Source organism: Dendropsophus ebraccatus, chromosome 11 (assembly GCF_027789765.1).
Source record: "Dendropsophus ebraccatus isolate aDenEbr1 chromosome 11, aDenEbr1.pat, whole genome shotgun sequence".
Taxonomy (NCBI): Eukaryota; Metazoa; Chordata; class Amphibia; order Anura; family Hylidae; genus Dendropsophus; species Dendropsophus ebraccatus.
In genome coordinates this window covers 24,981,484-25,005,802 of record NC_091464.1, presented here as the reverse complement: position 1 = coordinate 25,005,802, position 24,319 = coordinate 24,981,484, and the positions used below count along the sequence as shown (strand labels likewise).

Genomic DNA, 24,319 nt, shown 5'->3' with positions numbered 1-24,319 from the left:
TCTAACCACCGCACGTTGCCTCTGACCACCCCACGTCGCCTCTGACCACCGCACGTCGCCTCTAACCACCGCACGTCGCCTCTAACCACCACACGTCGCCTCTGACGACAGCACGTTGACTCTTACCACCTCAGGTTGCCCCTGACCACCGCACGCTGCCTCTGACCACCGCACGTTGCCATTGACCACCGCACGTTGCCTCTAACCACCGCACGTTGCCTCTGACCACCGCACGCTGCCTCTGACCACCGCACGTTGCCTCTAACCACCGCACATTGCCTCTAACCACCGCACGTTGCCCCTAACCACCGCACGTTGCCCCTAACCACCGCACGTTGCCCCTGACCACCGCACGTTGCCCCTGACCACCGCACGTTGCCCCTGACCACCGCACGTTGCCTCTGACCACCGCACGTTGCCTATAACCACCGCACGTTGCCTCTAACCACCCCAAATTGCCAGTGACCCTCTCCAGATTGCCCGTAACGACCCCAAATTACAGGTATCCATCCCAGATTACCTATAAGCACTTCAGTTTATCCGTAACCACCCCACGTTGCCCGTAACCACCCCAGATTCTCTGTAACCACCCCAGGTTGCCCATAACCACCCCAGGTTGCCCATAACCACCCCAGGTTGCCCGTGACCACCCCACATTACCTGTAATCTCATTTTTTATTGTATTTTAGTAACTGCGCTATTCTAATAACTATTACTAGCTGCGGTTTTGCTCCAGCAAATTGGCGCTCCCTTCCTTCTGAGCCCTGCTGTGTGCCCATACAGTGGTTTATGCCCACATATGGGGTACCGTTGTACTCAGGAGAACCTGCGTTACAGATTTTGGGGTACGTTTTCTCTCCTGTTCCTCGTGAAATTAAGAAATTTTTAACTAAACAAACATATTATTGGAAAAATTCTAGTTTTTCATTTTTACTGTCTTATTTTGAATACTTTCCTCTAATACCTGTGGGGTCAAACCGCTCACTGCACCCCAAGATGAATTCTTTCTGGGGTGTACTTTCCTAAATGGGGTGACTTTTGCTGGGGTTCTATTCTTCTGACACTACAGGGGCGCTGCAAATGCACCTGGCGCTCAGAAACTTCTTCAGCAAAATCTGCATTGAAAAAGCTTATTGGCGCTCCCTTCCTTCTGAGCCCTGCTGTGTGCCCATACAGTGGTTTACGCCCACATATGGGGTACCGTTGTATTCAGGAGAACTTTCTTTACAAATTTTGGGGTACTTTTTTTCTCTTCTTCCTCGTGAAATTGAGAAATTTCAAACTAAACAAACATATTATTGGAAAAATTCGTGTTTTTCATTTTTACTGTCTAATTTTGAATACTTTCCTCTAATGCATGTGGGGTCAAAATGCTCATCCTACCCAAAGATGATTTCTTTGAAGGGTGTACTTTCGAAAATGGGGTGACTTTTGGGGGGATTCTATTCTGCGGACACTACAGGGGCCCTGCAAATGCACCTGGCACTCAGAAACTTCTTCGGAAAAATCTGCACTGAAAATGCTAATTGGCGCTCCTTCCCTTCTGAGCCCGGCTGTGTGCCCATACAGTGGTTTATGCCCACATATGGGGTACCGTTCTACTCAGGGGAACCTGCGTTACAGATTTTGGGGTACGTTTTCTCTCCTGTTCCTCGTGAAATTAAGAAATTTTTAACTAAACAAACATATTATTGGAAAAATTCTAGTTTTTCAATTTTACTGTCTTATTTTGAATACTTTCCTCTAATACCTTTGGGGTCAAAATGGTCACCACACCCCAAGATGAATTCTTTGAGGGGTGTACTTTCCAAAATGGGTGGACTTTTGGAGGGGTTCTCTTCTGCGGACACTACAGGGGCTCTGCAAACGGACCTGGCGCTCAGAAACTTCTTCAGCAAAATCTGAACTGAAAATACTAATTGGCGCTCCCTTCTTTCTGAGCCCTCCTGTGTGGCGATACAGTAGTTTATGCCCAAATATGGGGTACCGTTGTATTCAGGAGAACCTTCTTTACAAATTTGGGGGTGCTTTTTTTCTCTTGTTCCTCGTGAAATTGAGAAATTTCAAACTAAACAAACATATTATAGGAAAAATTCAAGTTTTTCATTTTTACTGTCTAATTTTAAATACTTTCCTCTAATACCTGTGAGGTCAAAATGGTCACCACACCCCAAGATGAATTCTTTGAGGGGTGTACTTTCCAAAATGGGGTGACTTTTGGGGGGTTTCTCTTCTGCGGACACTACAGGGGCGCTGCAAATGCACCTGGCGCTCAGAAACTTCTTCAGCAAAATCTGCATTGAAAAAGCTAATTGGCGCTCCTTTTCTTCTGAGCCCTGCTGTGTGCCCATACAGTGGTTTACGCCCACATATGGGGTACCGTTGTATTCAGGAGAACTTTCTTTACAAATTTTGGGGTACTTTTTTTCTCTTGTTCCTCGTGAAATTGAGAAATTTCAAACTAAACAAACATATTATTGGAAAAATTCGTGTTTTTAATTTTTACTGTCTAATTTTGAATACTTTCCTCTAATGCATGTGGGGTCAAAATGCTCATCCTACCCAAAGATGATTTCTTTGAAGGGTGTACTTTCGAAAATGGGGTGACTTTTGGGGGGATTCTATTCTGCGGACACTACAGGGGCTCTGCAAATGCACCTGGCGCTCAGAAACTTCTTCAGCAAAATCTGCATTAAAAAAGCTAATTGGCGCTCCTTTACTTCTGAGCCCGGCTGTGTGCCCATACAGTGGTTTACGCCCACATATGGGGTACCGTTGTATTCAGGAGAACCTGCGTTACAAATTTTGGCATGCTTTTTTTCTCATGTTCCTTTTGAAAATGAGAAACTTTAATCTAAACGTATATATTATTTGAAAATTGAAATTTTCGATTTTTTACGGCCTAATTGTGAATACTTTCCTCCAGCCCCTGTAGGGTTAAAATGCTCATTATACCCCTAGATTAATTCTTTAAGGTGTCTAGTTTACAAAATGGGGTCACTTATGGGGGTTTCCAGTATACAAGCCTTCTAAATCCATTTAAAAAAAGAACTGGTCCCTAAAAAAAATCAGTTTTGGAAATTTTCACAAAATGTGATAATTTGCTCATAAATTTCTAAGCCCCGTAACACCCTAAAAAAGTAAAATATGTTTCCCAAATTATGCAAGAATAAAGAGGACATATTGGTAATGTGATTTAGTAACTAATTTATGTGCTATGACTTCCTTTTTTAGAAGCAGAGAATTTCAGAAGTTCATAAAATGCAAAATTTTCTAATTTTTCTTGATATTTTGATGTTTTTCACAAAAAATACACAAAGTAGTGACCAAATTTTGCTACTAATATAAAGTGTCATATGTGACGAAAAAACAATCTCAGAATCGCTAGCATACGTTAAAGCATCACTGAGCTATAAGAGCATAAAGTGAGACAGGTCAGATTTTGAAAAATGAGCCTGGTCATTAAGGCCAAAACAGGCTTTAGAGGCAAGGGGTTAAATGCCGTAATCGCTATAGATTGCGGCATTTAAGAGGTTAATGACAGGCAGTTGCGTGATCCCGTCTGCTTGTCATTATGCCTGGCTCCTGGGACATGTGCGGAGGTGATTACATTGAAGCGACTCTGCACACATTAAAACCCCTTCATAGTCAGGAATGTACTGTATATACACGTTCCTATTGCATGGGTCATCGGCAGTAGGAATGTATATTTACACTACCGTTCAAAAGTTTGGGGTCACATTGAAATGTCCTTATTTTTGAAGGAAAAGCACTGTACTTTTCAATGAAGATAACTTTAAACTTGTCCTAACTTCAAACAAATATACTCTATACATTCCTAATGTGGTAAATGACTATTCTAGCTGCAAATGTCTGTTTTTTGGTGCAATACCTACATAGGAGTATAGAGGCCCATTTCCAGCAACTATCGCTCCTGTGTTCTAATGGTACAATGTGTTTGCTAATTGGCTCAGAAGGCTAATTGATGATTAGAAAACCCTTGTGCAATCATGTTCACACATCTGGAAACAGTCTAGCTCGTTACAGAAGCTACAAAACTGACCTTCCTTTGAGCAGATTGTGTTTCTGGAGCATCATATTTGTGGGGTCAATTAAACGCTCAAAATGGCCAGAAAAAGAGAACTTTCATCTAAAACTCGACAGTCTATTCTTGTTCTTAGAAATGAAGGCTATTCCATGCGAGAAATTGAAGATTTCCTACAACGGTGTGTACCACTCCCTTCAGAGGACAGCACAAACAGGCTCTAACCAGAGTAGAAAAAGAAGTGGTAGGCCACGTTGCACAACTAAGCAAGAAGATAAGCACATTAGAGTCTCTAGTTTGAGAAACAGACGCCTCACAGGTCCCCAACTGGCATCTTCATTAAATAGTACCCGCAAAACACCAGTGTCAACATCTACAGTGAAGAGGCGGCTGCGGGATTTTGGGCTTCAGGGTAGAGTGGCAAAGAAAAAGCCATATCATATCTGAGACTGGCCAATAAAAGAAAAAGATTTAGATGGGCAAAAGAACACAGACATTGGACAGAGGAAGACTGGAAAAAAGTGTTGTGGACGGATGAATCCAAGTTTGAGGTGTTTGGATCACAATGAAGAACGTTTGTGAGACGCAGAACAAATGAAAAGATGCTGGAAGAATGCCTGACGCCATCTGTTAAGCATGGTGGAGGTAATGTGATGGTCTGGGGTTGCTTTGGTGCTGGTAAGGTGGGAGATTTGTACAGGGTAAAAGGGATTCTGAATAAGGAAGGCTATCACTCAATTTTGCAACGCCATGCCATACCCAGTGGACAGCGCTTGATTGGAACCAATTTCATCCTACAACAGGACAATGACCCTAAACACACCTCCAAATTGTGCAAGAACTATTTACAGCAGAAGCAGGCAGCTGGTATTCTATCGGTAATGAAGTGGCCAGCGCAGTCACCAGATCTGAACCCCATTGAGCTGTTGTGGGAGCAGCTTGACCATATGGTACGCCAGAAGTGCCCATCCAACCAATCCAAGTTGTGGGAGCTGCTTCTAGAAGCGTGGGGTGCAATTTCTCCAGCTTACCTCAACAGAATAATAGCTAGAAAGCCAAAGGTGTGCAATGCTGTAATTGCTGCAAAAGGTGGATTCTTTGACGAAAGCAAAGTTTGATGTAAAAACAATGCTACTTCATATACAAATCATTATTTCTAACCTTGTCAATGTCTTGACTCTATTTTCTATTCATTTCACAACGTATGGTGGTAAATAAGTGTGACTTTTCATGGAAAGCACAAAATTGTTTGGGTGACCCCAAACTTTTGAACGGTAGTGTATGTACTGTGGAAATTAAGGGGTTAATAATGGGCATTCAGTAGACTTTTACTTACAATGTTTTCCATCAGAATTTGCCAACATGTTAAGTTATTTTAAAAACTAAAGAGAAACCAAAATAAACTTGTCAAACAAATAATCCAAATAAAATCCAAAGCCAACGGGGTCTGTAAGCATCAGTTATAACGGATAACTGCATGTCAAAGATTAACACTGGCTCTTACAAAAACAGAAGTGATAACACTAGTGTGAACTAAACAGAATTCATTTTCTTCTGAAAGACATGATATTGACTAAAAGCCATGTTCACTAAAGCAGTAGGAATTGTAGATAGTGTTGATAAGAAACAGTTAAAGTTTGTCCATACACATGCTTTATTTCTCACAATCCCCACAGTTTTAGATGTGAGGACGTTAACATTTTTCCTAACTTACCTTGAAATCTTTTTCACTATTTGTCATGTTTTTGTCAATCTTTTTAGACATAACTTCTTTTTCAGTTAAAATATTGTCATAAGCTTTTTCAAGTTTTAGATACTTTTCGCTGTTCATTGGAAACAGAAAACACAAAGAATTTGTAGTAAATACATGAAGGTCACGTTCACACAACGTATGACATTGTGTGTACTGTCAGGGTTGTGCAGCCACTATTTAATGAATAGCGGATGCACAAAACTGACATGTCATTTTTCGCTGCGGCCCCTAGCGATGCATATAAATATACACCTGGTGTTAATTGCCCACAGCAACCATTCACAGCTCCTCTTATACCAGAGCTGAAAGCTGAGCTGTGATTGGATGCTCTGGGCATTTTACACCAGGTGTATATTTACACCCTATAATAAATCTCCCCCTATGTGTATACACTCCGGCCGTGATCCCATTGACTGCAGTGAAACGTAAATTTTCTATTAATTACGGCCGTTGTTGCAAATCGGCAACAACGGACGTGATTAATAGAAAATTTACGTTGTGTGAATGTGGCCTAAATATGGATATGCTTACTGAAAGAGAATACATATTAAGTCTAGCTAAAATTATAATCTTTGATTTTGCTTATAAAGCATTTTAGCTCACGGGCAGCGCCGACCTTAGAGTATGCTACTGCAAAGGACCTATCAACCTTTCAATTAAAAGGGGACGCCCCCACCCACTCAACCTGGACAAGTGCCTGGGCACCGATCCCTTTAATTATAAGCATGTCTAATGACACGCTTATAGTAAAAGAGGGCACCCTGGTTGCATGAGTATGGACCAAATTGTAACAGTGGAGCAGCTAATATGAAGCAGCTCACACAGCCAAAATGAACCAGGGAGCTACCAGATGTGTCTAAAACAACAGCTCAGCAATGGGATTATTGGGCTCTAAAGTAGATGTAAGTTTACTGCACCTCTGCTAACAGAAAAGGCCTCAATTTTCATAGCAGTATTGAAATTGGACCTCTGCTAATCAAAGGGTTGTCTTCTTTAATAAGTTATCTGCTTCATTGAACGGATGAATGTTGGTATGTCATCCGAGAAACACCAGAGAAAAAAAACTCTGCAACCATTGCCGAAAGAACACAACTTTCCTTCTACTAAGCACTGGAAAATGTTCCAGGTAGAGACAAGTTTGTGTAATAAAGGTGCACCCTGCATCTGGATGTGGTAGAAGGAGCCTGTCTGTTATTGAACCCACAGAGATTTATCACTAAAGACTTGCCAGCGGTTGAAAAGATCCTCTCTACGGATGGTCTGAGTGGGCTATCAAGATCCTGTTCATGTGTGTATGCTTAGAAGAAAACACTGCTCCCAACACCTCTAACATCTTGTTTTAATGGTCTAGATGACAGGATATTTGTCAAAATGACCCTCCTCCTTCTTTAAGTCAAATAATGTGTCCCCTTTCAAAGTGTGACAACTAGGCAAAATGTGTTCAAGCATGTCATAAAAGCATGTCTACCAGACAATTATCTCTCACCAAGAGGTACTCTATCTATAGCCATGCATGTATATTTGTTTATGTTTATTTTTGTCAATGTGCATTTTTCTCACTTATTCTATATGCAACATAGGCTTTACAGTGGCATTAGGAACAGTGGATATAGGTACAATAAATGTAAAATAAAGGTTATACATACTCTTGCTGGCTTATTTCAGCATTGAGCTCTTCAATTTGCTTACAGCTCCTCTCTACATCCACAGATAATGTGTTTATTTTTATATTTAGATTATTAATTTCATCCTAAAGATGAAAGAATACTGTCATCTTTTTCAGCACAATTAGAAGAATTATGATAAAGGCTACAGACAGACAGGGCAGATCTGCAGCAAATTTCTCGCTGCGAATTTGAGGGTTGTGATTAGACTAAAAGCCTGTTATTTACAAAAGAGATGTGGTCACAGATACAGATCAATCCAGAATGGAAGAATGGAACCGGGTCAGCATGTAGTTTCTAACTGGTTCATCTTCATTGAAGGGTCCCCAGGCTTAGTTGCATTGGTGGACCCCATGTACGCCAGTCTGACATTGGGGTCCGCTCAGACTGCAGCACAGCCCAGATGTAAGGGCCCACCACAGATTTCTTTTAATGTTCCGACCAAACATCAGAAGGACATTGTAGTGAAGTATGTGACCCCAGAACACCACAGATCTAGAGCAGAAAAGTCTTTGGCAATGTGCATACTTTTCTGATAATGAAAAACTGACACAACATTGAAATAATGCCATGATTTAATAAAGAGCATGCCATAAAAGTAAACTGACAGAACATAGATTTCATGTTTATTTACCTCTCTGCTTATTAATTTTTCCTGGAGCTGGCATTGAATCTCTTTTAAATCACCAGTCAACTTCTTCAGATCTGTGTTTTCCTTTACAATACTGTGAAACTGTTCCTATTAAATATTTAAAGTATAGCTAATGAAAGCAAGTCATTATCTGTAATAAGATATATTCACTCATACAGATATTAATCTAAATGTAGGAGCAATGACTGCGGAGTACACTGCTCATGTACATATGTGCTATTGAGGGGGATTTCCATACATGCCGTATCCCATAGACTTCTTGTACACACATACCTATATCTGAGACAGTATGTACATTATAACTTTTCTGTACATGCAGAAGGGTTACAACAGAAACAATTGGGGAAATTTAAAGAGGTTATCCAGCGCTACAAAAACATGGCTACTTTCTTCCAGAGACAGCACCGCTCTTGTCTTCAGTTTGAGTGCAGGTTTTGTAACTCAGTCCCATTGAAGTGAATGGAGCTTAATTACAAACCTCACCTGAACTGGAGACAAGAAAGTGGCTGTGTTTTTGTAGCGCTGGATAATCCCTTTAACAAAGCAATTACACTTTTTGTCAGTGGTGGCTGTCTAGCAATTGCCATCAACTTCTGCTGAATGTGTTGAAACTATAGTATGGAAGAGAGATAAATATTTGGTGAAAACAGCTAAAAGGCTGCATACAGACAAATTTACCTTTAAGGGTTTTGATAAGTATATAAGTGTCCCCCAATTTGTTTATTGTATTTTAGAATACCTTAAGATTTTCTTGACTAATGAGCAGTTCTTGTTCTATGTTTTTTAGAATTTTATTTTCAGATTTTTCCTCAGAAACCTTCTTCTCCAACTCCTTTTCAACTTTTATGGAGTCCTCCTTTTGGACAGAAGAGATATAAATTATAGGCAGCAAGATGGCACCAGATACAACCTCATTTATGATCAGCATTGTTATTAACCTTTTTATGTGCTATTGAATTTACAGCTTTGAATGGAATTCTTTCAGCGTAGACATCACATTTTTTGAAGAGACCCACATGTGCACAAATAAACTCAGAGAGAAGGCTCGACACTCCTTCTGGAGGACTGGAAGTCTACATGAAAACTCTTTGCCAGTGATATTGGTGGTAATTTGGCCATTATATCAGGCTTGTTACCTTCTTTGAGACTTATATTGGACTTCTATAACCATATGTCTCCATCATGTTGATGCTTCCATGCGTGACTATTTAGTTATTGTATATGGATGGGCCTGCCCTGTCTCCTATGTCTAGGAGTGGAGTCTGTGGACTGGCAGAGCTGCGGCAATTATCAGCAAAATGCACTTTATTGGGTAGATAGATTAGGATCGAGGGGATTTAGTTTCATTTATTCCGGTCATACACGTGCCTGGTAACTACATATATATATATACTTTATGTTGTGTTATTATAATTGTGGTATGGTGAGTTTTATATATGGCACTTTATTATGCACTAGCACTTTTATATATTTTTTCATGGAATAAGTTTTTATTTTTAAAGTTTACAAGTGGATCATTGATTTACGATTTTTGGTGAAATCTATGCACGGCCATAAAGTATCATGATAACTACAGGGTATTGGTTTTTACTTGCTTGGACATCATTTTTACAGATTATTCATCTTTTCACCCAGGTGAGAGGACTAACAGATTGTCATGTTGTTCATGGCTGGTTTACTGCAGTACACCATGGAGGGAATGATAGCATTGAGCAGTGAGATTGGGGCTCTGAATGTAGAGTCTATCCTCGCTTGCAGCCCGCCCGATTTTCAGTTTATTTCTTGGACCTGCTTTTGCCTAGTGACTTTGTACCTCTGCTACCTGTCTGTGGATTGTTGTTTTTTCCTTTATTGTGTTTGTCTGTCCCGTCTGTTTTATGCTTCACTTAAACAGTGCAGGCACTGTCTCCAAGTTGTCTACTGTTGGTTAGGACAGATCAGGCAAGTAGGCAGGGACACAGGCCGGGGTTCAGCTTGGGCTCACTTGTCCGTGTCTCTTGTTTGTTTACCAGACATACAATAACAGGTGCTCTTTAATTTGCAATATAATTACCTCATTCTCTTGCCCCATTTTTTTCTGGTGAGTTACTTAAATGTTTTTAATGGGTAATAACCAGTTAGCCTGTCTATTAGGACTGAACTATTCAACAGACCCTATACGATGTAACTCCCCAATTCTGATGTGTAAAATATATATAATGTACTTGTACTCTTACTAGCTATGTCACGACTTAAAGTGCTTAATGTTCAAAACACGTTGATATTTCACTTGCGTTATTTTAACTTGTTCACTGGGCAGTTTGTTTTAATCATAAAGAAATAAAGTTGGATCTTTTAACTTATTGTAGAAGTGAAGACATCCTCTTTGTGCACCGCTCAGTATCTTGTGAGTCAGCCCAACTGGCATACCCTGTGCTCTGCATCAATATGTGATATTCCAGGCTGTCATCCGTAAATCAGGCGGTGAACTGACTTCTTATGTTTCCCCGTTTATTGTTACTGCCCTCAGCCTATTCACTGTGTGTGTGTGTGTGCCCTCACATAACCACTGCTCCCAACATCTCTTAACCGCTTGGTCAGAACAACCGAGATGACCAAGCAATTTGTACTACTCTCACATAGAAGATGTGCCCCCAACTCAAGGTCTTTCAAGTAGACAAAATGTCACACAGTGCATCTTAGTGCATGTCTTAGTGCAGGCAACAATATCTCACTAAAAAGTACACCACCCAAAAGTAGCCACTGAAAGCATTTTTCATAAGACAGTAGAGGATGTACTTTATTATTATCTTGTGGCAAGTGTCTGTAAGCATTTACCTATCTGCCTAGACATAACCGCATGCCAAATATATGCATCAACCTGACTTTTCTATCTGCGTTCATTACTTTTTTGTAACACGTGTATGTATTACAATGTAGCATTAAATTGTATATCAAATAAAAGTATTAAGGCTGCTAACTTACTAATTCAGATTTCAGCTTCTTTATTTCTTTCATCTGAATCTCATTTGTTTTTTTGAGTTCATCTATGAAATGAAACAAATGAAATTAAACATATAAGAAAGTAAAATAAATAAGTGGTAAAGTAACACAAGCCATTGATGAATTGTAAAACAGGTAATTTATTAAGCAAATAAAACATTTTTTTAAATACACACCTGAAAAAACTGTATATTTACACATATTCTAATCGTATCAATGCTTCCGACAGGTACAGTTGTAAATCTAAAATCAACACAACCATACATAACGTGCACCTATGTATAGTAATGTGCGGCCTATGTACACTGCTACAGCAGTAAAGGCAGCATGCTCGGCTCCTTTCATAGGCTATGTTCACAAATCAGAATTTTGTGTCTGCCATTCTGCCTTTGTTAATGATGACCACAAATAATGATTATGATCGGGACAGACAGCCGCAAAATCCTGATGTGTGAACACAGCCAAAGGCACAAAGTGATTTGCATAAAACTGACGCTTTTTGGTGTAAAAAAAATAACATAGCCATATGGTGCTGTAAAACTGCCATCCACTGCTCTACTGGCTCTGCTGAATTCTGTGTGCTTGTAGAAAAAGATATAAGGGAAGAAGGTCCATACCTTGATTTTTTTCTTAGTCATTCAGAACCTGACAAAAAACTGTGAGGGAGGCATAAGGATGAAAACATATAATCTGGTTGCATCTCAGTTTTGTTGTGGTTAGCTTTATGCAGTAAATACTTCTGAAATGCTGATATATATATATATATATATATATATATATATATATATAAAATTATTATTATTTTTTTTTTTAATACCAACTAGTTTTAGCAATTAGATTTAAAAAAAACAGGTTAACATAATAAGAGTTTTCAGAAGTATATACTGCATATGGCCAACTGCACTGCGACCAGATGCAAATGGATTGTGTTTTCTCACCCCTAGGAGGCACATTAAAGTATTAATAACTTCTACACAGTGGTTCTATATAGAAAAGGGACGTATTGTGACCAAAAATCCCATGAACATTGCTAAAGCCTCAATCTTGATTACAATCAACATTTCTTAAATAAATTACATTTTAATGCCTACCAATTTGATTTGATTTGTTCATAACTTCCAGTTTGTATGCTTCTATTTGAGCCTCCCTTTCTTCTAATCTAAAAGAAAAGTATACAGTAAACCTAGATGCTGATGTTTTTTCATGATAAAACTATATATTATTATTTTAATTTGATTTGTATGATACTGTTCATGTATGCAGTATCAGGCTATGTTCACACAACGTAAAACTACGGCCGCAGTTCTCGCCGCAGAACTAGGGCCGTAGTTTTGCGGTGTGGAACAATGCCTTATTTGCAATGGGATCCCGGCCGGAGCGTACACACATCGTATACGCTCCAGCCGGGATCCCATACGCCGCCGGAAAAAACTGACATGTCAGGCCGCTCGCTTCACTGTGTGCTATGGTAAGCTCTGATGCGGGCGCGCGCTGATACTACTTAAGTACCGGCTGAGATGATCCGGCCAGAGACCGGCCGTTCCGTGACCCGGCTAGGGTCACGGAACGGCGGGTCTCATATGTAGTGTGAACATAGCCTCAATATGAATCTGAGAACTAAACAAAAAATAGCTACAGAGTTTTACACATTTTTAAGACTTTATTAACTTGGATCAAAAGAATCAGGTGATGATATTCTTAGGAAAGTTAAGCTATTGGGGGGGGGGGGGATTTACGAAGCCCTGTCCCCTTTTCCTGTTTCCCTTTTAGTGAATCCGGCGTAAATCAGGCGTAAATCATGATAAATGAGGCGCGGGAGGAGGCCACACCTCCTCCTGTCGTAACACACACACCCAAACTCCGCCAGCCCACCCATCGGGCGAGCTGGGCATATGGGAGGCGTATGCCAGCGAAAAGGGGCGAATCTGCACCTTCTCCCTGGCATACCTTTCATGAATGTCCCCCATCATGTTGTATGTGAATTTTTTATCCTGGTTACACATCTTTCCTAGGTTAGTGATGCACATGCAGCCAGCCAACCCTCATGATGTAAAGGAAGACATAATTCCCTATCGTTAGAAAATCTTTCAATGTAGGCACTTACAGCAGCGGACAGGAGTCAGCAGAGTACTTCTGAACAGCCTATATTATGCATTACTCTAGAAGATTTTGAGTGTAAATATTCTTATAAAGGAGGGTTGGGGTGAAGAAACAGGAGAGGGGAGAGGAATTACAGCTCAGGAAGTCCATGGTGCCCTGGCCATGCCTCTATGACACGACAAGCTGTTAATAAAAGATAATTTTTAAAATATAGCACCAACATAGGAACTACACACAGGTGTTATTTGTCTAATTGCAACACACATGTAGTCTGTTACTTATGCAAATCCTAGGTGACAGTTTACCCTGGAAGTGTCACTGTCGTATCTTTCAAAATCTAAATCAACAGCAGATAAAATAAAATAAAACATGTTTGCAATTTACATTCATTATCCCATTCACATTCATCATTCGTTATAAAATAATAGCGCATGTAAATAATAGCCGTTCACACATTGTAAAGTTGTCCGGCGGGCGCACATTAAATTGAAGTGAATGGCTAAATGATTTGCGGGCACACCCAACGTTTTTTTTAAAAGAGAACGTTCCTGCAGCCTTTACAGAGGTAACAGAACGTCCTGAATGCAGCCCGGCGACCGGCACTTTAACAGCTGCCATTGGTATGCAATGGACGCTGCTAAACGTTGTGTGAGCATAGCCTGATACAGTTCTTCCTTGTGTTAGTTCCATCCCTGGTATTTGCTAGAAATAATGACCAAAACAGTACTTATTGACCCAACCTTATTGCTTAAAATTGCACCTTGTTAGTTCAGTGGAAAGAGTTTCTTCCAGACTATGAACTTTTGACTGAAGTGCTGACAGAAGTAAATTATGTTGTGATCTTGTTTCTTCAAGTTCTGTTTTAATCAAATTTCTTTCTTTAGTTGCTTCAGATAATAATGACTGTGCTGTAAGCAATTCTTTTTCACAGCTTTTCAGAGAATTCTAGTTAAAAACATACAGAAACACGAACAGTGATTCTAGATTCTGGGTACAAAAGGTAAAATCCAACATGCCCAACCCTTCTTTCTCTAGACATCATTTGGCCTTTAGTGTTTCTTCTGCTTTCTGGAGGAGAGTAAGAACAAGGTATTCCCAATTTATATACACTCTCCGGCCACTTTATTAGGTACACCTGTCAAACTGCACGTTACCACTTAATTTCTAATCAGCCAATCACATGGCGGCAGCTCAGTGCATTTAGGCATGTAGACATGGTCAAGACAATCTCCTGCAGTTCAAACCGAGCATCAGTATGGGGAAGAAAGGTGATTTGAGTGCCTTTGAACGTGGCATGGTTGTTGGTGCCAGAAGGGCTGGTCTGATTATTTTAGAAACTGCTGATCTACTGGGATTTTCACGCACAACCATCTCTAGGGTTTACAGAGAATGGTCCGAAAAAGAAAAAACATCCAGTGAGCGGCAGTTCTGTGGGCGGAAATGCCTTGTTGATGCCAGAGGTCAGAGGAGAATGGGCAGACTGGTTCGAGCTGATAGAAAGGCAACAGTGACTCAAATTGCCAACCGTTACAACCAAGGTAGGCAGAAGAGCATCTCTGAACGCACAGTACCTCCAGCTTTGAGGCAGATGGGCTACAGCAGCAGAAGACCACACCTGGTGCCACTCCTTTCAGCTAAGAACAGGAAACTGAGGCTACAATTTGCACAAGCTCATCGAAATTGGACAGTAGAAGATTGGAAAAACGTTGCCTGGTCCGATGAGTCTCGATTTCTGCTACGACATTCGGATGGTAGGGTCAGAATTTGGCGTCAACAACATGAAAGCATGGATCCATCCTGCCCTGTATCAACGATTCAGGCTGGTGGTGGTGGTGTCATGGTGTGGGGAATATTTTCTTGGCACTCTTTGGGCCCCTCGGTACCAATTGAGCATCGTTGCAACGCCACAGCCTACCTAATTATTGTTGCTGACCATGTCCATCCCTTTATGACCACAATGTACCCAACATCTGATGGCTACTTTCAGCAGGATAATGCGCCATGTCATAAAGCTAGAATCATCTCAGACTGGTTTCTTGAACATGACAATGAGTTCACTGTACTCAAATGGCCTCCACAGTCACCAGATCTCAATCCAATAGAGCATCTTTGGGATGTGGTGGAATGGGAGATTCGCATCATGGATGTGCAGCCGACAAATCTGCGGCAACTGTGTGATGCCATCATGTCAATATGGACCAAAATCTCTGAGGAATGCTTCCAGCACCTTGTTGTATCTATGCCACAAAGAATTGAGGCAGTTCTGAAGGCAAAAGGGGGTCCAACCCGTTACTAGCATGGTGTACCTAAAAAAGTGGCCGGTGAGTGTATGTATCTAACAACAACAACAACAACAGTTATAACTTTATGGTTATCCCACTGTGGATTTAGCAACGATGTATCCTGGACGTTTGTTCCAAGCAGAGCAGATTCCAGGTTTTCTGCCGCCTGAGGCAAACCTGAAATGAAGACCCTCCTCCCCACCAATACCTACACCACCTCATCAAAAAAGTCCCCCTTGGGCGCAAATTTTTCCCTTCAGCAACCACCAGCTTACACCCCCCCCCCCGAAGACCGCCCACCTGATCACACCCCCCACCCAACTCCAAGCGCGACCCCCGCTTACCAAAGCACAGGGCAGTCTGTTCACGGTCCAGGCATGGACTGAGCCAGGCGGTACATGGGGGTGGCTGTGACCATGGGGATAGAGGTGAGCAACAGCCCAGGGACTTAGGGGGGCCCTGGCTGCTGTCATTTTTGTTAAGTTAAACTTAAAGGGGTATTCCAGGGAAAATCAATAATTTAGCAATGGAAAGGGTTAACCAAGGTTAACCCTTTCCTAATATACCTACGTGTCTTTTTTTGGCCCCCCAAAGAGATCTCCGGTCCGGTCACGTGATCTTGCAGCTTGCGGCTCCCGGATCCTCTTCTCCTTCCGGTCCGGTGACGTCACTATACCCGGCCGGCGTCCGCTCTTCTTCTCATTAGCAGCAGAGCACTGAACCCTGACTGGCTTGGTAGCGTGTAGCCAATCAGGGTTCAGGGGGTCCCCTGAGGCTGCTGTAAATTATCAGGGGTTGTGGGGGCTCAGTGCCGGCCGCCAGTTACATGGGCCACCCCCGCACTATCATCACTCCGCAGGACCCCCTGGGTGTCAGCAATGCCGACCAAGTCACGGGAGGGTATGCGGCAGGTAGCATTACTTCATTCATAGCTACCAGACACCCAGCCGCCCGCCGCATCCCTTCATCCCAGGGACTCAGGGTCAGCATTGGGGGGGGAAGTCCTGCAAAGTAATGTTTATCGGCTGCTGATCCCCCCGGCCCCCCTCCCTGTGTCCCTGTCAGAGATCTCTCACCCCCACCCCCTGGATCGTGCTGCTGGTCCCGATCTCGTTACTGGTCTCAAGCACCTGTACTCAGCTGACAGGCACTGTGTGTGTGTGTGTGAGGCAGGAGAGATTCCTGTCTTGCTCCGTACACAGCGCCTGTCAGTCACCCCGATAAAACTCAGCTGACAGGCGCTGTGTACGGAGCAAGACAGAAATCTCTCCTGCTTCACTCACAGACAGTGCCTGTCAGCTGAGTACAGGTGCTTGAGACTGGGGCCAGCACCACGCTCCGGGGGTGGGGGTGAGAGATCTCTGACAGGGACACAGGGAGGGGGGCCGGGGGGATCAGCAGCCGATAAACATTACTTTGCAGGACTTCCCCCCCCCAAGATGCTGACCCTGAGTCCCTGGGGGGAAGGGACGCGGCGGGCGGCTGAGTAGCTATGAACCCGGGGGGGGGGGGGAGCCTGCGCAGTGATGATGGACCCAAGACCCCGCAGGGACCCCTCACATTCACCTGCTGTAGTGCAGTGCCGGCCCAAGTAATTGGCGACTGGCACTGAGCCCCCACAACCCCTGATAATTTACAGCAGCCTCAGGGGACCCACACTCTGGAGCGTGGTGGGGATGCAGAGCACTGAACCCTGATTGGCTACACGCTACCAAGTCAGTCAGGGTTCAGTGCTCTGCTGCTAATGAGAAGGAGAGCGGACGCCGGCCGGGTATAGTGACCTCACCGGACCGGAAGGAGAAGAGGATCCGGGAGCCGCAAGCTGCAAGATCACGTGACCGGACTGGAGATCTCCTTGGGGGGCCAATAAAGGACAGGTATGTATATTAGGAAAGGGTTAACCTTGGTTAACCCTTTCCTTTGCTAAATTATTGATTTTCCATGGAATACCCCTTTAACTTAAATGTAGAGTCGTGCAAATGGAGTAGTGTATCGCAAGGAGTATACACTTACTTAACCAGGAAACGGAGTCTTCGTTGGCGCAGGGAGATCTCAGGACACGTAGGTATTGGAAAAGTTGTTTTATTGCATAACGGCAACGCGTTTCTAGGCTACAATGCCTCTTTATCAAGCCAAAATGAGATGCATATCATTTTGGCTTGATAAAGAGGCATTGTAGCCTAGAAACGCGTTGCCGTTATGCAATAAAACAACTTTTCCAATACCTACGTGTCCTGAGATCTCCCTGCGCCAACGAAGACTCCGTTTCCTGGTTAAGTAAGTGTATACTCCTTGCGATACACTACTCCATTTGCACGACTCTACATTTCCTGATACCTTTGACGTGAGGCACCCCGTCTTGGTTCCCCGGAGCGGCAGCATCTAGATCTCCATCACTACTATGCGCATAAAGGTGTTGTGCTCTTAGTACAACCCGTCCAGGTGAGCACATCCATCACCCCTTATACCTTATATTTCCTGCTACTGATTCACCCAGGGAGCGCCTATTCTTTGTGTTTCCAGCCTTTTTCCACCTTTAACTTAAATGACAGCAGAGAGAAAGATTATGCTGCCCCCCTCCGGGACCGCAGAATCTGCCGCCTGAGGCAGAATACTCATTCTGCCTCATGGCAGAAGGGGCCCTGGTTCAAAGCATCTAGTACTCGTTCAGTTAAAATAAGATTTTGTTACGTTGCTCCTAATCTTTCCTGCAACTAACCTCCAATTGTGCCACATTGTTATTGTGCTCAGTTATTATTAAAAACACTTTCCTCCTGAACCTTATTTAGCCCTTTAAGAGGAACTTACAACAGGTTAAAAGAATCTAACCTACTTTTATGTTTCCACCGTGCAGTAGAAACTAAGGAAGATGATAGTTTTATTACCTTAAAGGAGAAATCTGGTGATATTTCAAAAATCCAGCAGGCAGGGAGGAACATAAGAAACAAGCTTAAAGGGAACCTGTCACCCCCCGTGCCGGGGTGACAGGCTCCCGACCCCCCGCTACAGCCCCCTATACTCACCTGATCCCGCCGGGTCTTGCTTCTGGATCCGGTCGGGTCACGGAGATCTCAGCCGCTGCAGCCCGGCGCGCGCGCTGAGAGATGAGTCCAACACTCATAAAGAATGACGGAGAGTCCAGCGCTCTGTCATTCTCTATGAGCGTTGGACTCATCCCTCAGCACGCGCACCGGGCTGCAGCGGCTGAGATCTCAGTGACCCGACCGGATCCAGAAGCGGGACCCGGCGGGATCAGGTGAGTATAGGGGGCTGTAGGGGGGTTGGGAGCCTGTCACTTCGGCACGGGGAGTGACAGCTTCCCTTTAAAGGGGTTGTTCTCCAAAAAAAATTTCTTCCAGATCAACTGGTGCCAGAAAATGACAAGAGATTTGTATTTTACTTCTATTAAAAAATCTCAAGTTTTCCAGTACTTATCAGCTGCTGTATATTCTGAAGGATGTGGTGTGTTCTCTCCAGTCTGACTCCAGTCTGCTCTCTGCTGCCACCTCTGTCCATGTCTTGAACTGTCCAGAGCTATAGCAAATCCCCATAGAACACCTCTCCTAATCTCCAGTCTGTAAAGAATACCCCTTCCTGCAGGACACACTACAGCTGATAAGTATTGGAAGACTTGAGTTTTGTTTATTTTTTTAAAGTAAATTACAAATCTTTGGCATTTTCTGGCACCAATAGATTTGAAAGAATTTTTTGGGGGGTGAACTACCCCTTTGACTTATCTCTCCAGAGGTTAGTTAAAGAGGTTTTAAAAAATTACAGTGCCATGCAAGAATAGACTTGGGCTACAGATTTCACCCTTACATCACATTATTTGATTCCTATGTCAAAACTTAAAATTTTTACCTCTGTTTTCTGTAAAGCCAAGTTAGCAGCTTCTAGCTGGGAGATTATTCCATCTGCTTTCTTTTTATGTGTCTTCAACTCTGTTTTATAGTTGTCTAATGAAATAATCACAAAAACTGTACATTTTGTACTAGTCGTTACTTACAACTTTTTACATCTACATATTTGCTGAGCTCTATACAGAAGTTGGTCATTTATATCAAAGAAGATCCTCTTAAAACCACTCAATATTGTTGCATCATAAAGGAAAGCCTAAAACTTCAGTTACACGTTTAATGATTTTTCAGAACCGTATATTATGTCCACAATTGTCATCCGCAATACACAAAAAAAATGTCCCATAATGCATCCACAATCCGTACTTTTTTTGTGGATCCGCCAAAAATGAGAAGGGAGTTTAAATTGTGGTGATACGTATTTTCAGGGGTCAGAAAGGTCAGTGCTTATCTAGGAACTTGCTGAGAGAAGATTGCAGGGTGTTGTGCTGTGAAGGACTGCTCTGTACTCACTCACTCCTCTCAGCCCCTCCCTTCTCCATAGACACATAATGGACAGAGAAATCCTATTTCTTCTGAAGTCGGGGGGGAGCTAGGAAAACAGCTTTTTGAGGACAAAAGGAAACTATTTTGTTTCTTAAAATCACTTCTACTATTGGTATTTATTGTTTTCAGAAAAAGTGACATTGAAATGACAGTTACATTTTAAATTGTCAAGTCTAGGCCACATCTGAAGCTCAAACTCACTTGTACAAGCTGCAGCTGCTAGCATGGCATGGGAAAAGCAACCTTGGAGTGCTCTTACATAGTGTAATGTTACCACTGCCGTTTTAAATCTGTATTAAAAAGGCATCAGAAAACCACATGCAGCTTTATATACTAATTTACCAACCAGTCCAAGCTAATTGAAAAACATATTTTCCCTGCTGTTTTGCACACCCATTAGTAAAGCTCTGTTCATGCAATAGCATTTTTAGTATGTTTCCATGTTTACATAATTAAAGGGGTTATCAAGTGCTACAAAAACATGGCCACTTTCTTTCAGAGACAACATGACTCTTGTCTCCAGTTCAGGTGCCAAAACCCCGCCCAAGCTGGAGACAAGAGTGGGGCTGTCTCTGGAAAAAAGTGGCCATGTTTTTGTAGTGCTGAATAACCCCTTTAAAGCCTAATTGATAATGTGGGCTCTGCAATTTTGTCTTGGCTTCAAGTGAATCTGTCAGCTGCAATTCAAGTTCCATACAGACACTATTGGAAAGCTGTCAGGGCAAGGAGGCATGTGATACATTTCATGCATCCATCTGTGCTTCCATAACTCAGAAAAATGTTTTTAAACTCTGCTTCAAGGTGCCAAAGAGGAGCTCCCAAGATCCTGACATGCTGAGGGCTGCAACACCAGATCACCCCATCCCGTCCCCAATCCCTATCCTTGCTAGCTTACTTTTTAGGCCAAGTGCACGATGCGTCAGAAGCTCCATTAGGAGTATGTTATCATTAAATGGACAAAAAAAGGTACTGCTAGAATCTGTTAGAATGACAGACATGGATAGAAAACCAGATGGACCCCAAGCAGACTTCTGCTGTCAAGATATAAAAATGAGGGATTTATGCTAAATCCCCACCTGTGCTGTTTTATTTATTGTGAACCTCATTGCAGGCAAACAACTGTTATTGCTCCATTGTTTCTTTCTATGTCTGCTTTATTATTTCCACCCCATTTTCTCTTGATTGCCTGACTGGACATCATACTGTAAACTTGTTTCTTTAACAGACTTTGTTTAATGAAAACATTAAAATATAAATATAAATAGTAAGTAAACATCTGTACCAGAAATTTCATTTAGCTCCTGAATTCTGTTAGTGGATTCATTCAGCTGAAACTTTAAATTCAATATCTTGTTTTTGTCGTCTTCCTTGCCCCGTGTTAATTCCAGTATCTAATAGAGTTAAAGCATTTTAACCTTTAAGGACACAGGAAATTTTTATGTGTGCATTTTCACTTTAAACCTTTTCCTTCTAAGAGCTATAACTCTTGTTTTAGCTTACCAAAAACAAAAATCCCCCTAAAAAGTACTTTTTATTAGATAGTTATTAACCCCTTCACTCCAGCAATATGTACATAAACGTTCCTGATGCACATACCAAGTGCAACAGCAACGTATATGCACGTTCCTGACTGAAGGGGCTGTAGATGTGTGCGGGACAGCTGCAGTGAGAGCGGTCCTGCACACATACGTATCCGGGGAGCTGAGGATAATGAGAGGCAGCTGCGATCCTGGAGCTGCCTCTCATTAACCCTTTAAACACTGCAATCTATAGCGATCGCAGCGTTTAAGGTGCTCAGTGACAGGAAAAGCTCTCCTCCTCTGGACCCTTTCAGACACAGACAGAGGTGGCAGGAATCATAGAGGTGGGGTTGCTGATTGGGTTAAACCGTGAATCCATTTTTAATTTGTAGATCAAGTAACTGACAATTCTGCTAAAACATTTATAGGGTACCTTCACACGTACCGGATCAGCAGCGGATTTGCAGCGAAATCCGCTGTGGATCCTGGTACAGTGAAGGCCTATGGGGTTACACATCCGCTGCGGAATTTTCATTCCGCCGCCGATATGTAACTCAGCCCTTTTAACCTGCAGCCCCCGGTCCGAAGCATACATTACCTGTTTGGCCCTGTGGCTGCGTGAAGCTCCCCTTGCTCCTCATCAGCCAATCAGTGCTGCCGTGCACTGATTGGCTGATAAGGAGCGAGGGGAGCCAGGAGCTTCACACAGCCTCCGGGCCGCGGGCTGCAGGCGGCTGGGGGTTAAATGGGCCGGGTCACATATCTGCAGCGGAATTAAAATTTTGCTGCAAACTCGCAGCATGAAATCCGCTGCGGATCCAGTACGTGTGAAGCTACCCATAAAGTAAATAAACATACCTGCTTTTTGCATTTGGCCAGTTCAAGGTTGTGGTCATTTTGCATCTCTTGTCTTTTTTCGTTGTCTCGCTTTACTTGACAACACATAAGAAAAACAAAAGCGGAAAAAAGTGAATCAAAACCAGCATGGAAAATAATGCCTTAAAGGAGTTGTCTGGGGATTAAAAAACGGCTGAAGCCATCTGCTCCCCTTCGCTCAGGTTGGGCACATATCCCAATCATTGCATGCGGGCGAAACCACACCCGCATGCAGTGTCCAATAGCTGCATAAAGATACAATCAATTGTATCACCTACATGATAGGGGTGCTCAGTCACGACATACTAGCAATTGCACATGTTCCACAGACCTCAACTCTAGATCTTTCCATAGAAACATTGGTGATACTTTTGCTTTAACCCTTTGTGTTTATTAACATTTGGATCATTTTTAATTTGCACATTATCTGTTATGTCTGGTGGCTGTCTATATATTTATATGCATATACGTGTTGGTTTGTTCACTTTGGATATTTACTGATTGGGAGAATTTATCAAACTTGCACCTGATGTACTTCGGGGAAGAAACGCAAATTATTGGCTAATGGTGACCAAACTGTCATTTGAGGTGACTGTTCAGCATGAGCTGTCATGTGTGCGTACATGAGGATTAGCATTATATCTGGCCATAATGTACCTTGTCTTGTATTTGAAATTTTCTGCAAATTTCTGCTCTTCAAGCAAAATCGGTAATTTTCAGTTCTACCAGAACTGATGGGTGGAGTTTAGCATCTATGGTGTCTGCATACAGGGGATGAGATGTGTCTTTGTATACAGTCTGCAGCAGCTCTAAAGCCTAAATTCTGCAATTTTTATACCTTACTTTATAATAGATTTCTATAATAAAATTGCTTGATCCAGTGAAAAATGCCCATTGGTTGACAGTCGTTGGTTGACAGTGCCACCTGGGTGGGGCTTCAGGACTGCTGTGCCACTTCACCCGCCCACATCAGTGCTGTAGGCCCCGCCCCTCCCCTCCGTGGATCATCTATGTCTAGGCCCTGCCCTCTTGGTGGCCACTGGAATAGGCCAAGGGGGTGGGGCCTAGATGCCAATGCTGTAACATAGGGGTGGAGACTTCGGTGCTGACATGGGCAGGGCGAAGTGGCACTGTGGTCGTAAAGCCCCATCCAGTTGGCACAATCCATCACTAATAAAAGGTGTTTTTCACTGGATCAAGCACCAAGAAGTCTATTATAAAGTAAGAAAACTGCAGAATTTAGGCTTTAGAGCTGTGTAGAGAAGTCCTCATACAGAAAGGGTTGACAGTATCACTTTAACTGTCTTTTAGCTGTCTCTCTGCCTGTGTTCCCAGGCTCTCCCTCCCATCTCCCTCCTTCCCCTCAACAGGCTTTCTTTGTTTGTAACGTGATCCCTGTCCCAGCTACAGGATAGAACTGAGCTGATGGCAGTTTAGCAGGTGCTTGGGGGATAAGAGGAGAAGGTGGCATCTTTGTCTGATAAGATATATTACAATGTTTCTTAGATTCACTAGTACTATCAATCTATGTAAAGTTTGTTGACGCATATGAAGACACCAGGTACGCCTTTTAGTAAATCCAGTAAAACTGAGGCTGCCTTACAACTCTGAGCTGGTGTAGTTTACACAAGTTTCTATTTTACACAGTTTGTAAATCTGGGCATTTGTGCTATTTCTCGGTTATTTCTCGTAGACATTTATGAATGAATTGACAACTTTTTTGCAGAATATGCAGTAAGTTCCTATACAGTCTGATACTATCAGCATAAGGCTATGTTCACACTTTTTTTTTTTGTAAAGAACGGACACTGATTGTAATTGCCTCAGTGTCCGTTCTTTACTGTAGGGGCGGCATTGCATTGAAGTCAATGCAATGCTGCTCACTGTGATCTTTAGAACGGGCGTTAGAATAATGTGCCTGTCAATTATTTCCGGACGCTGTTCAGTGAACAGCGTCCGGAAATAATTGACAGGCACATTATTCTAACGCCCGTTCTAAAGATCACAGCGGGCGGCATTGCATTGACTTCAATGCAATGCAG

The 24,319-nt window shown here is 42.6% G+C and overlaps 1 protein-coding gene across 4 annotated transcripts in view; it reads right to left on the bottom strand.

Annotated features, from left to right (window-relative positions):
* The window catches only part of LOC138767636 (synaptonemal complex protein 1-like), a 45,458-nt gene that overhangs the window by 3,730 nt on the left and 17,409 nt on the right, over nt 1-24,319 (bottom strand). For all 4 annotated transcript variants that reach the window (XM_069945278.1, XM_069945281.1, XM_069945280.1 and 1 more), the window contains exons 10-19: nt 22,260-22,333; nt 21,164-21,272; nt 19,340-19,434; nt 13,957-14,141; nt 12,188-12,255; nt 11,079-11,140; nt 8,854-8,970; nt 8,097-8,201; nt 7,445-7,548; nt 5,760-5,868 (exon numbers count right to left, since the gene is read on the bottom strand). In XM_069945278.1, coding sequence (XP_069801379.1) covers nt 5,760-5,868; nt 7,445-7,548; nt 8,097-8,201; nt 8,854-8,970; nt 11,079-11,140; nt 12,188-12,255; nt 13,957-14,141; nt 19,340-19,434; nt 21,164-21,272; nt 22,260-22,333 — 1,028 coding nt within the window. The remainder of the gene's footprint in view (nt 1-5,759; nt 5,869-7,444; nt 7,549-8,096; nt 8,202-8,853; nt 8,971-11,078; nt 11,141-12,187; nt 12,256-13,956; nt 14,142-19,339; nt 19,435-21,163; nt 21,273-22,259; nt 22,334-24,319) is intronic.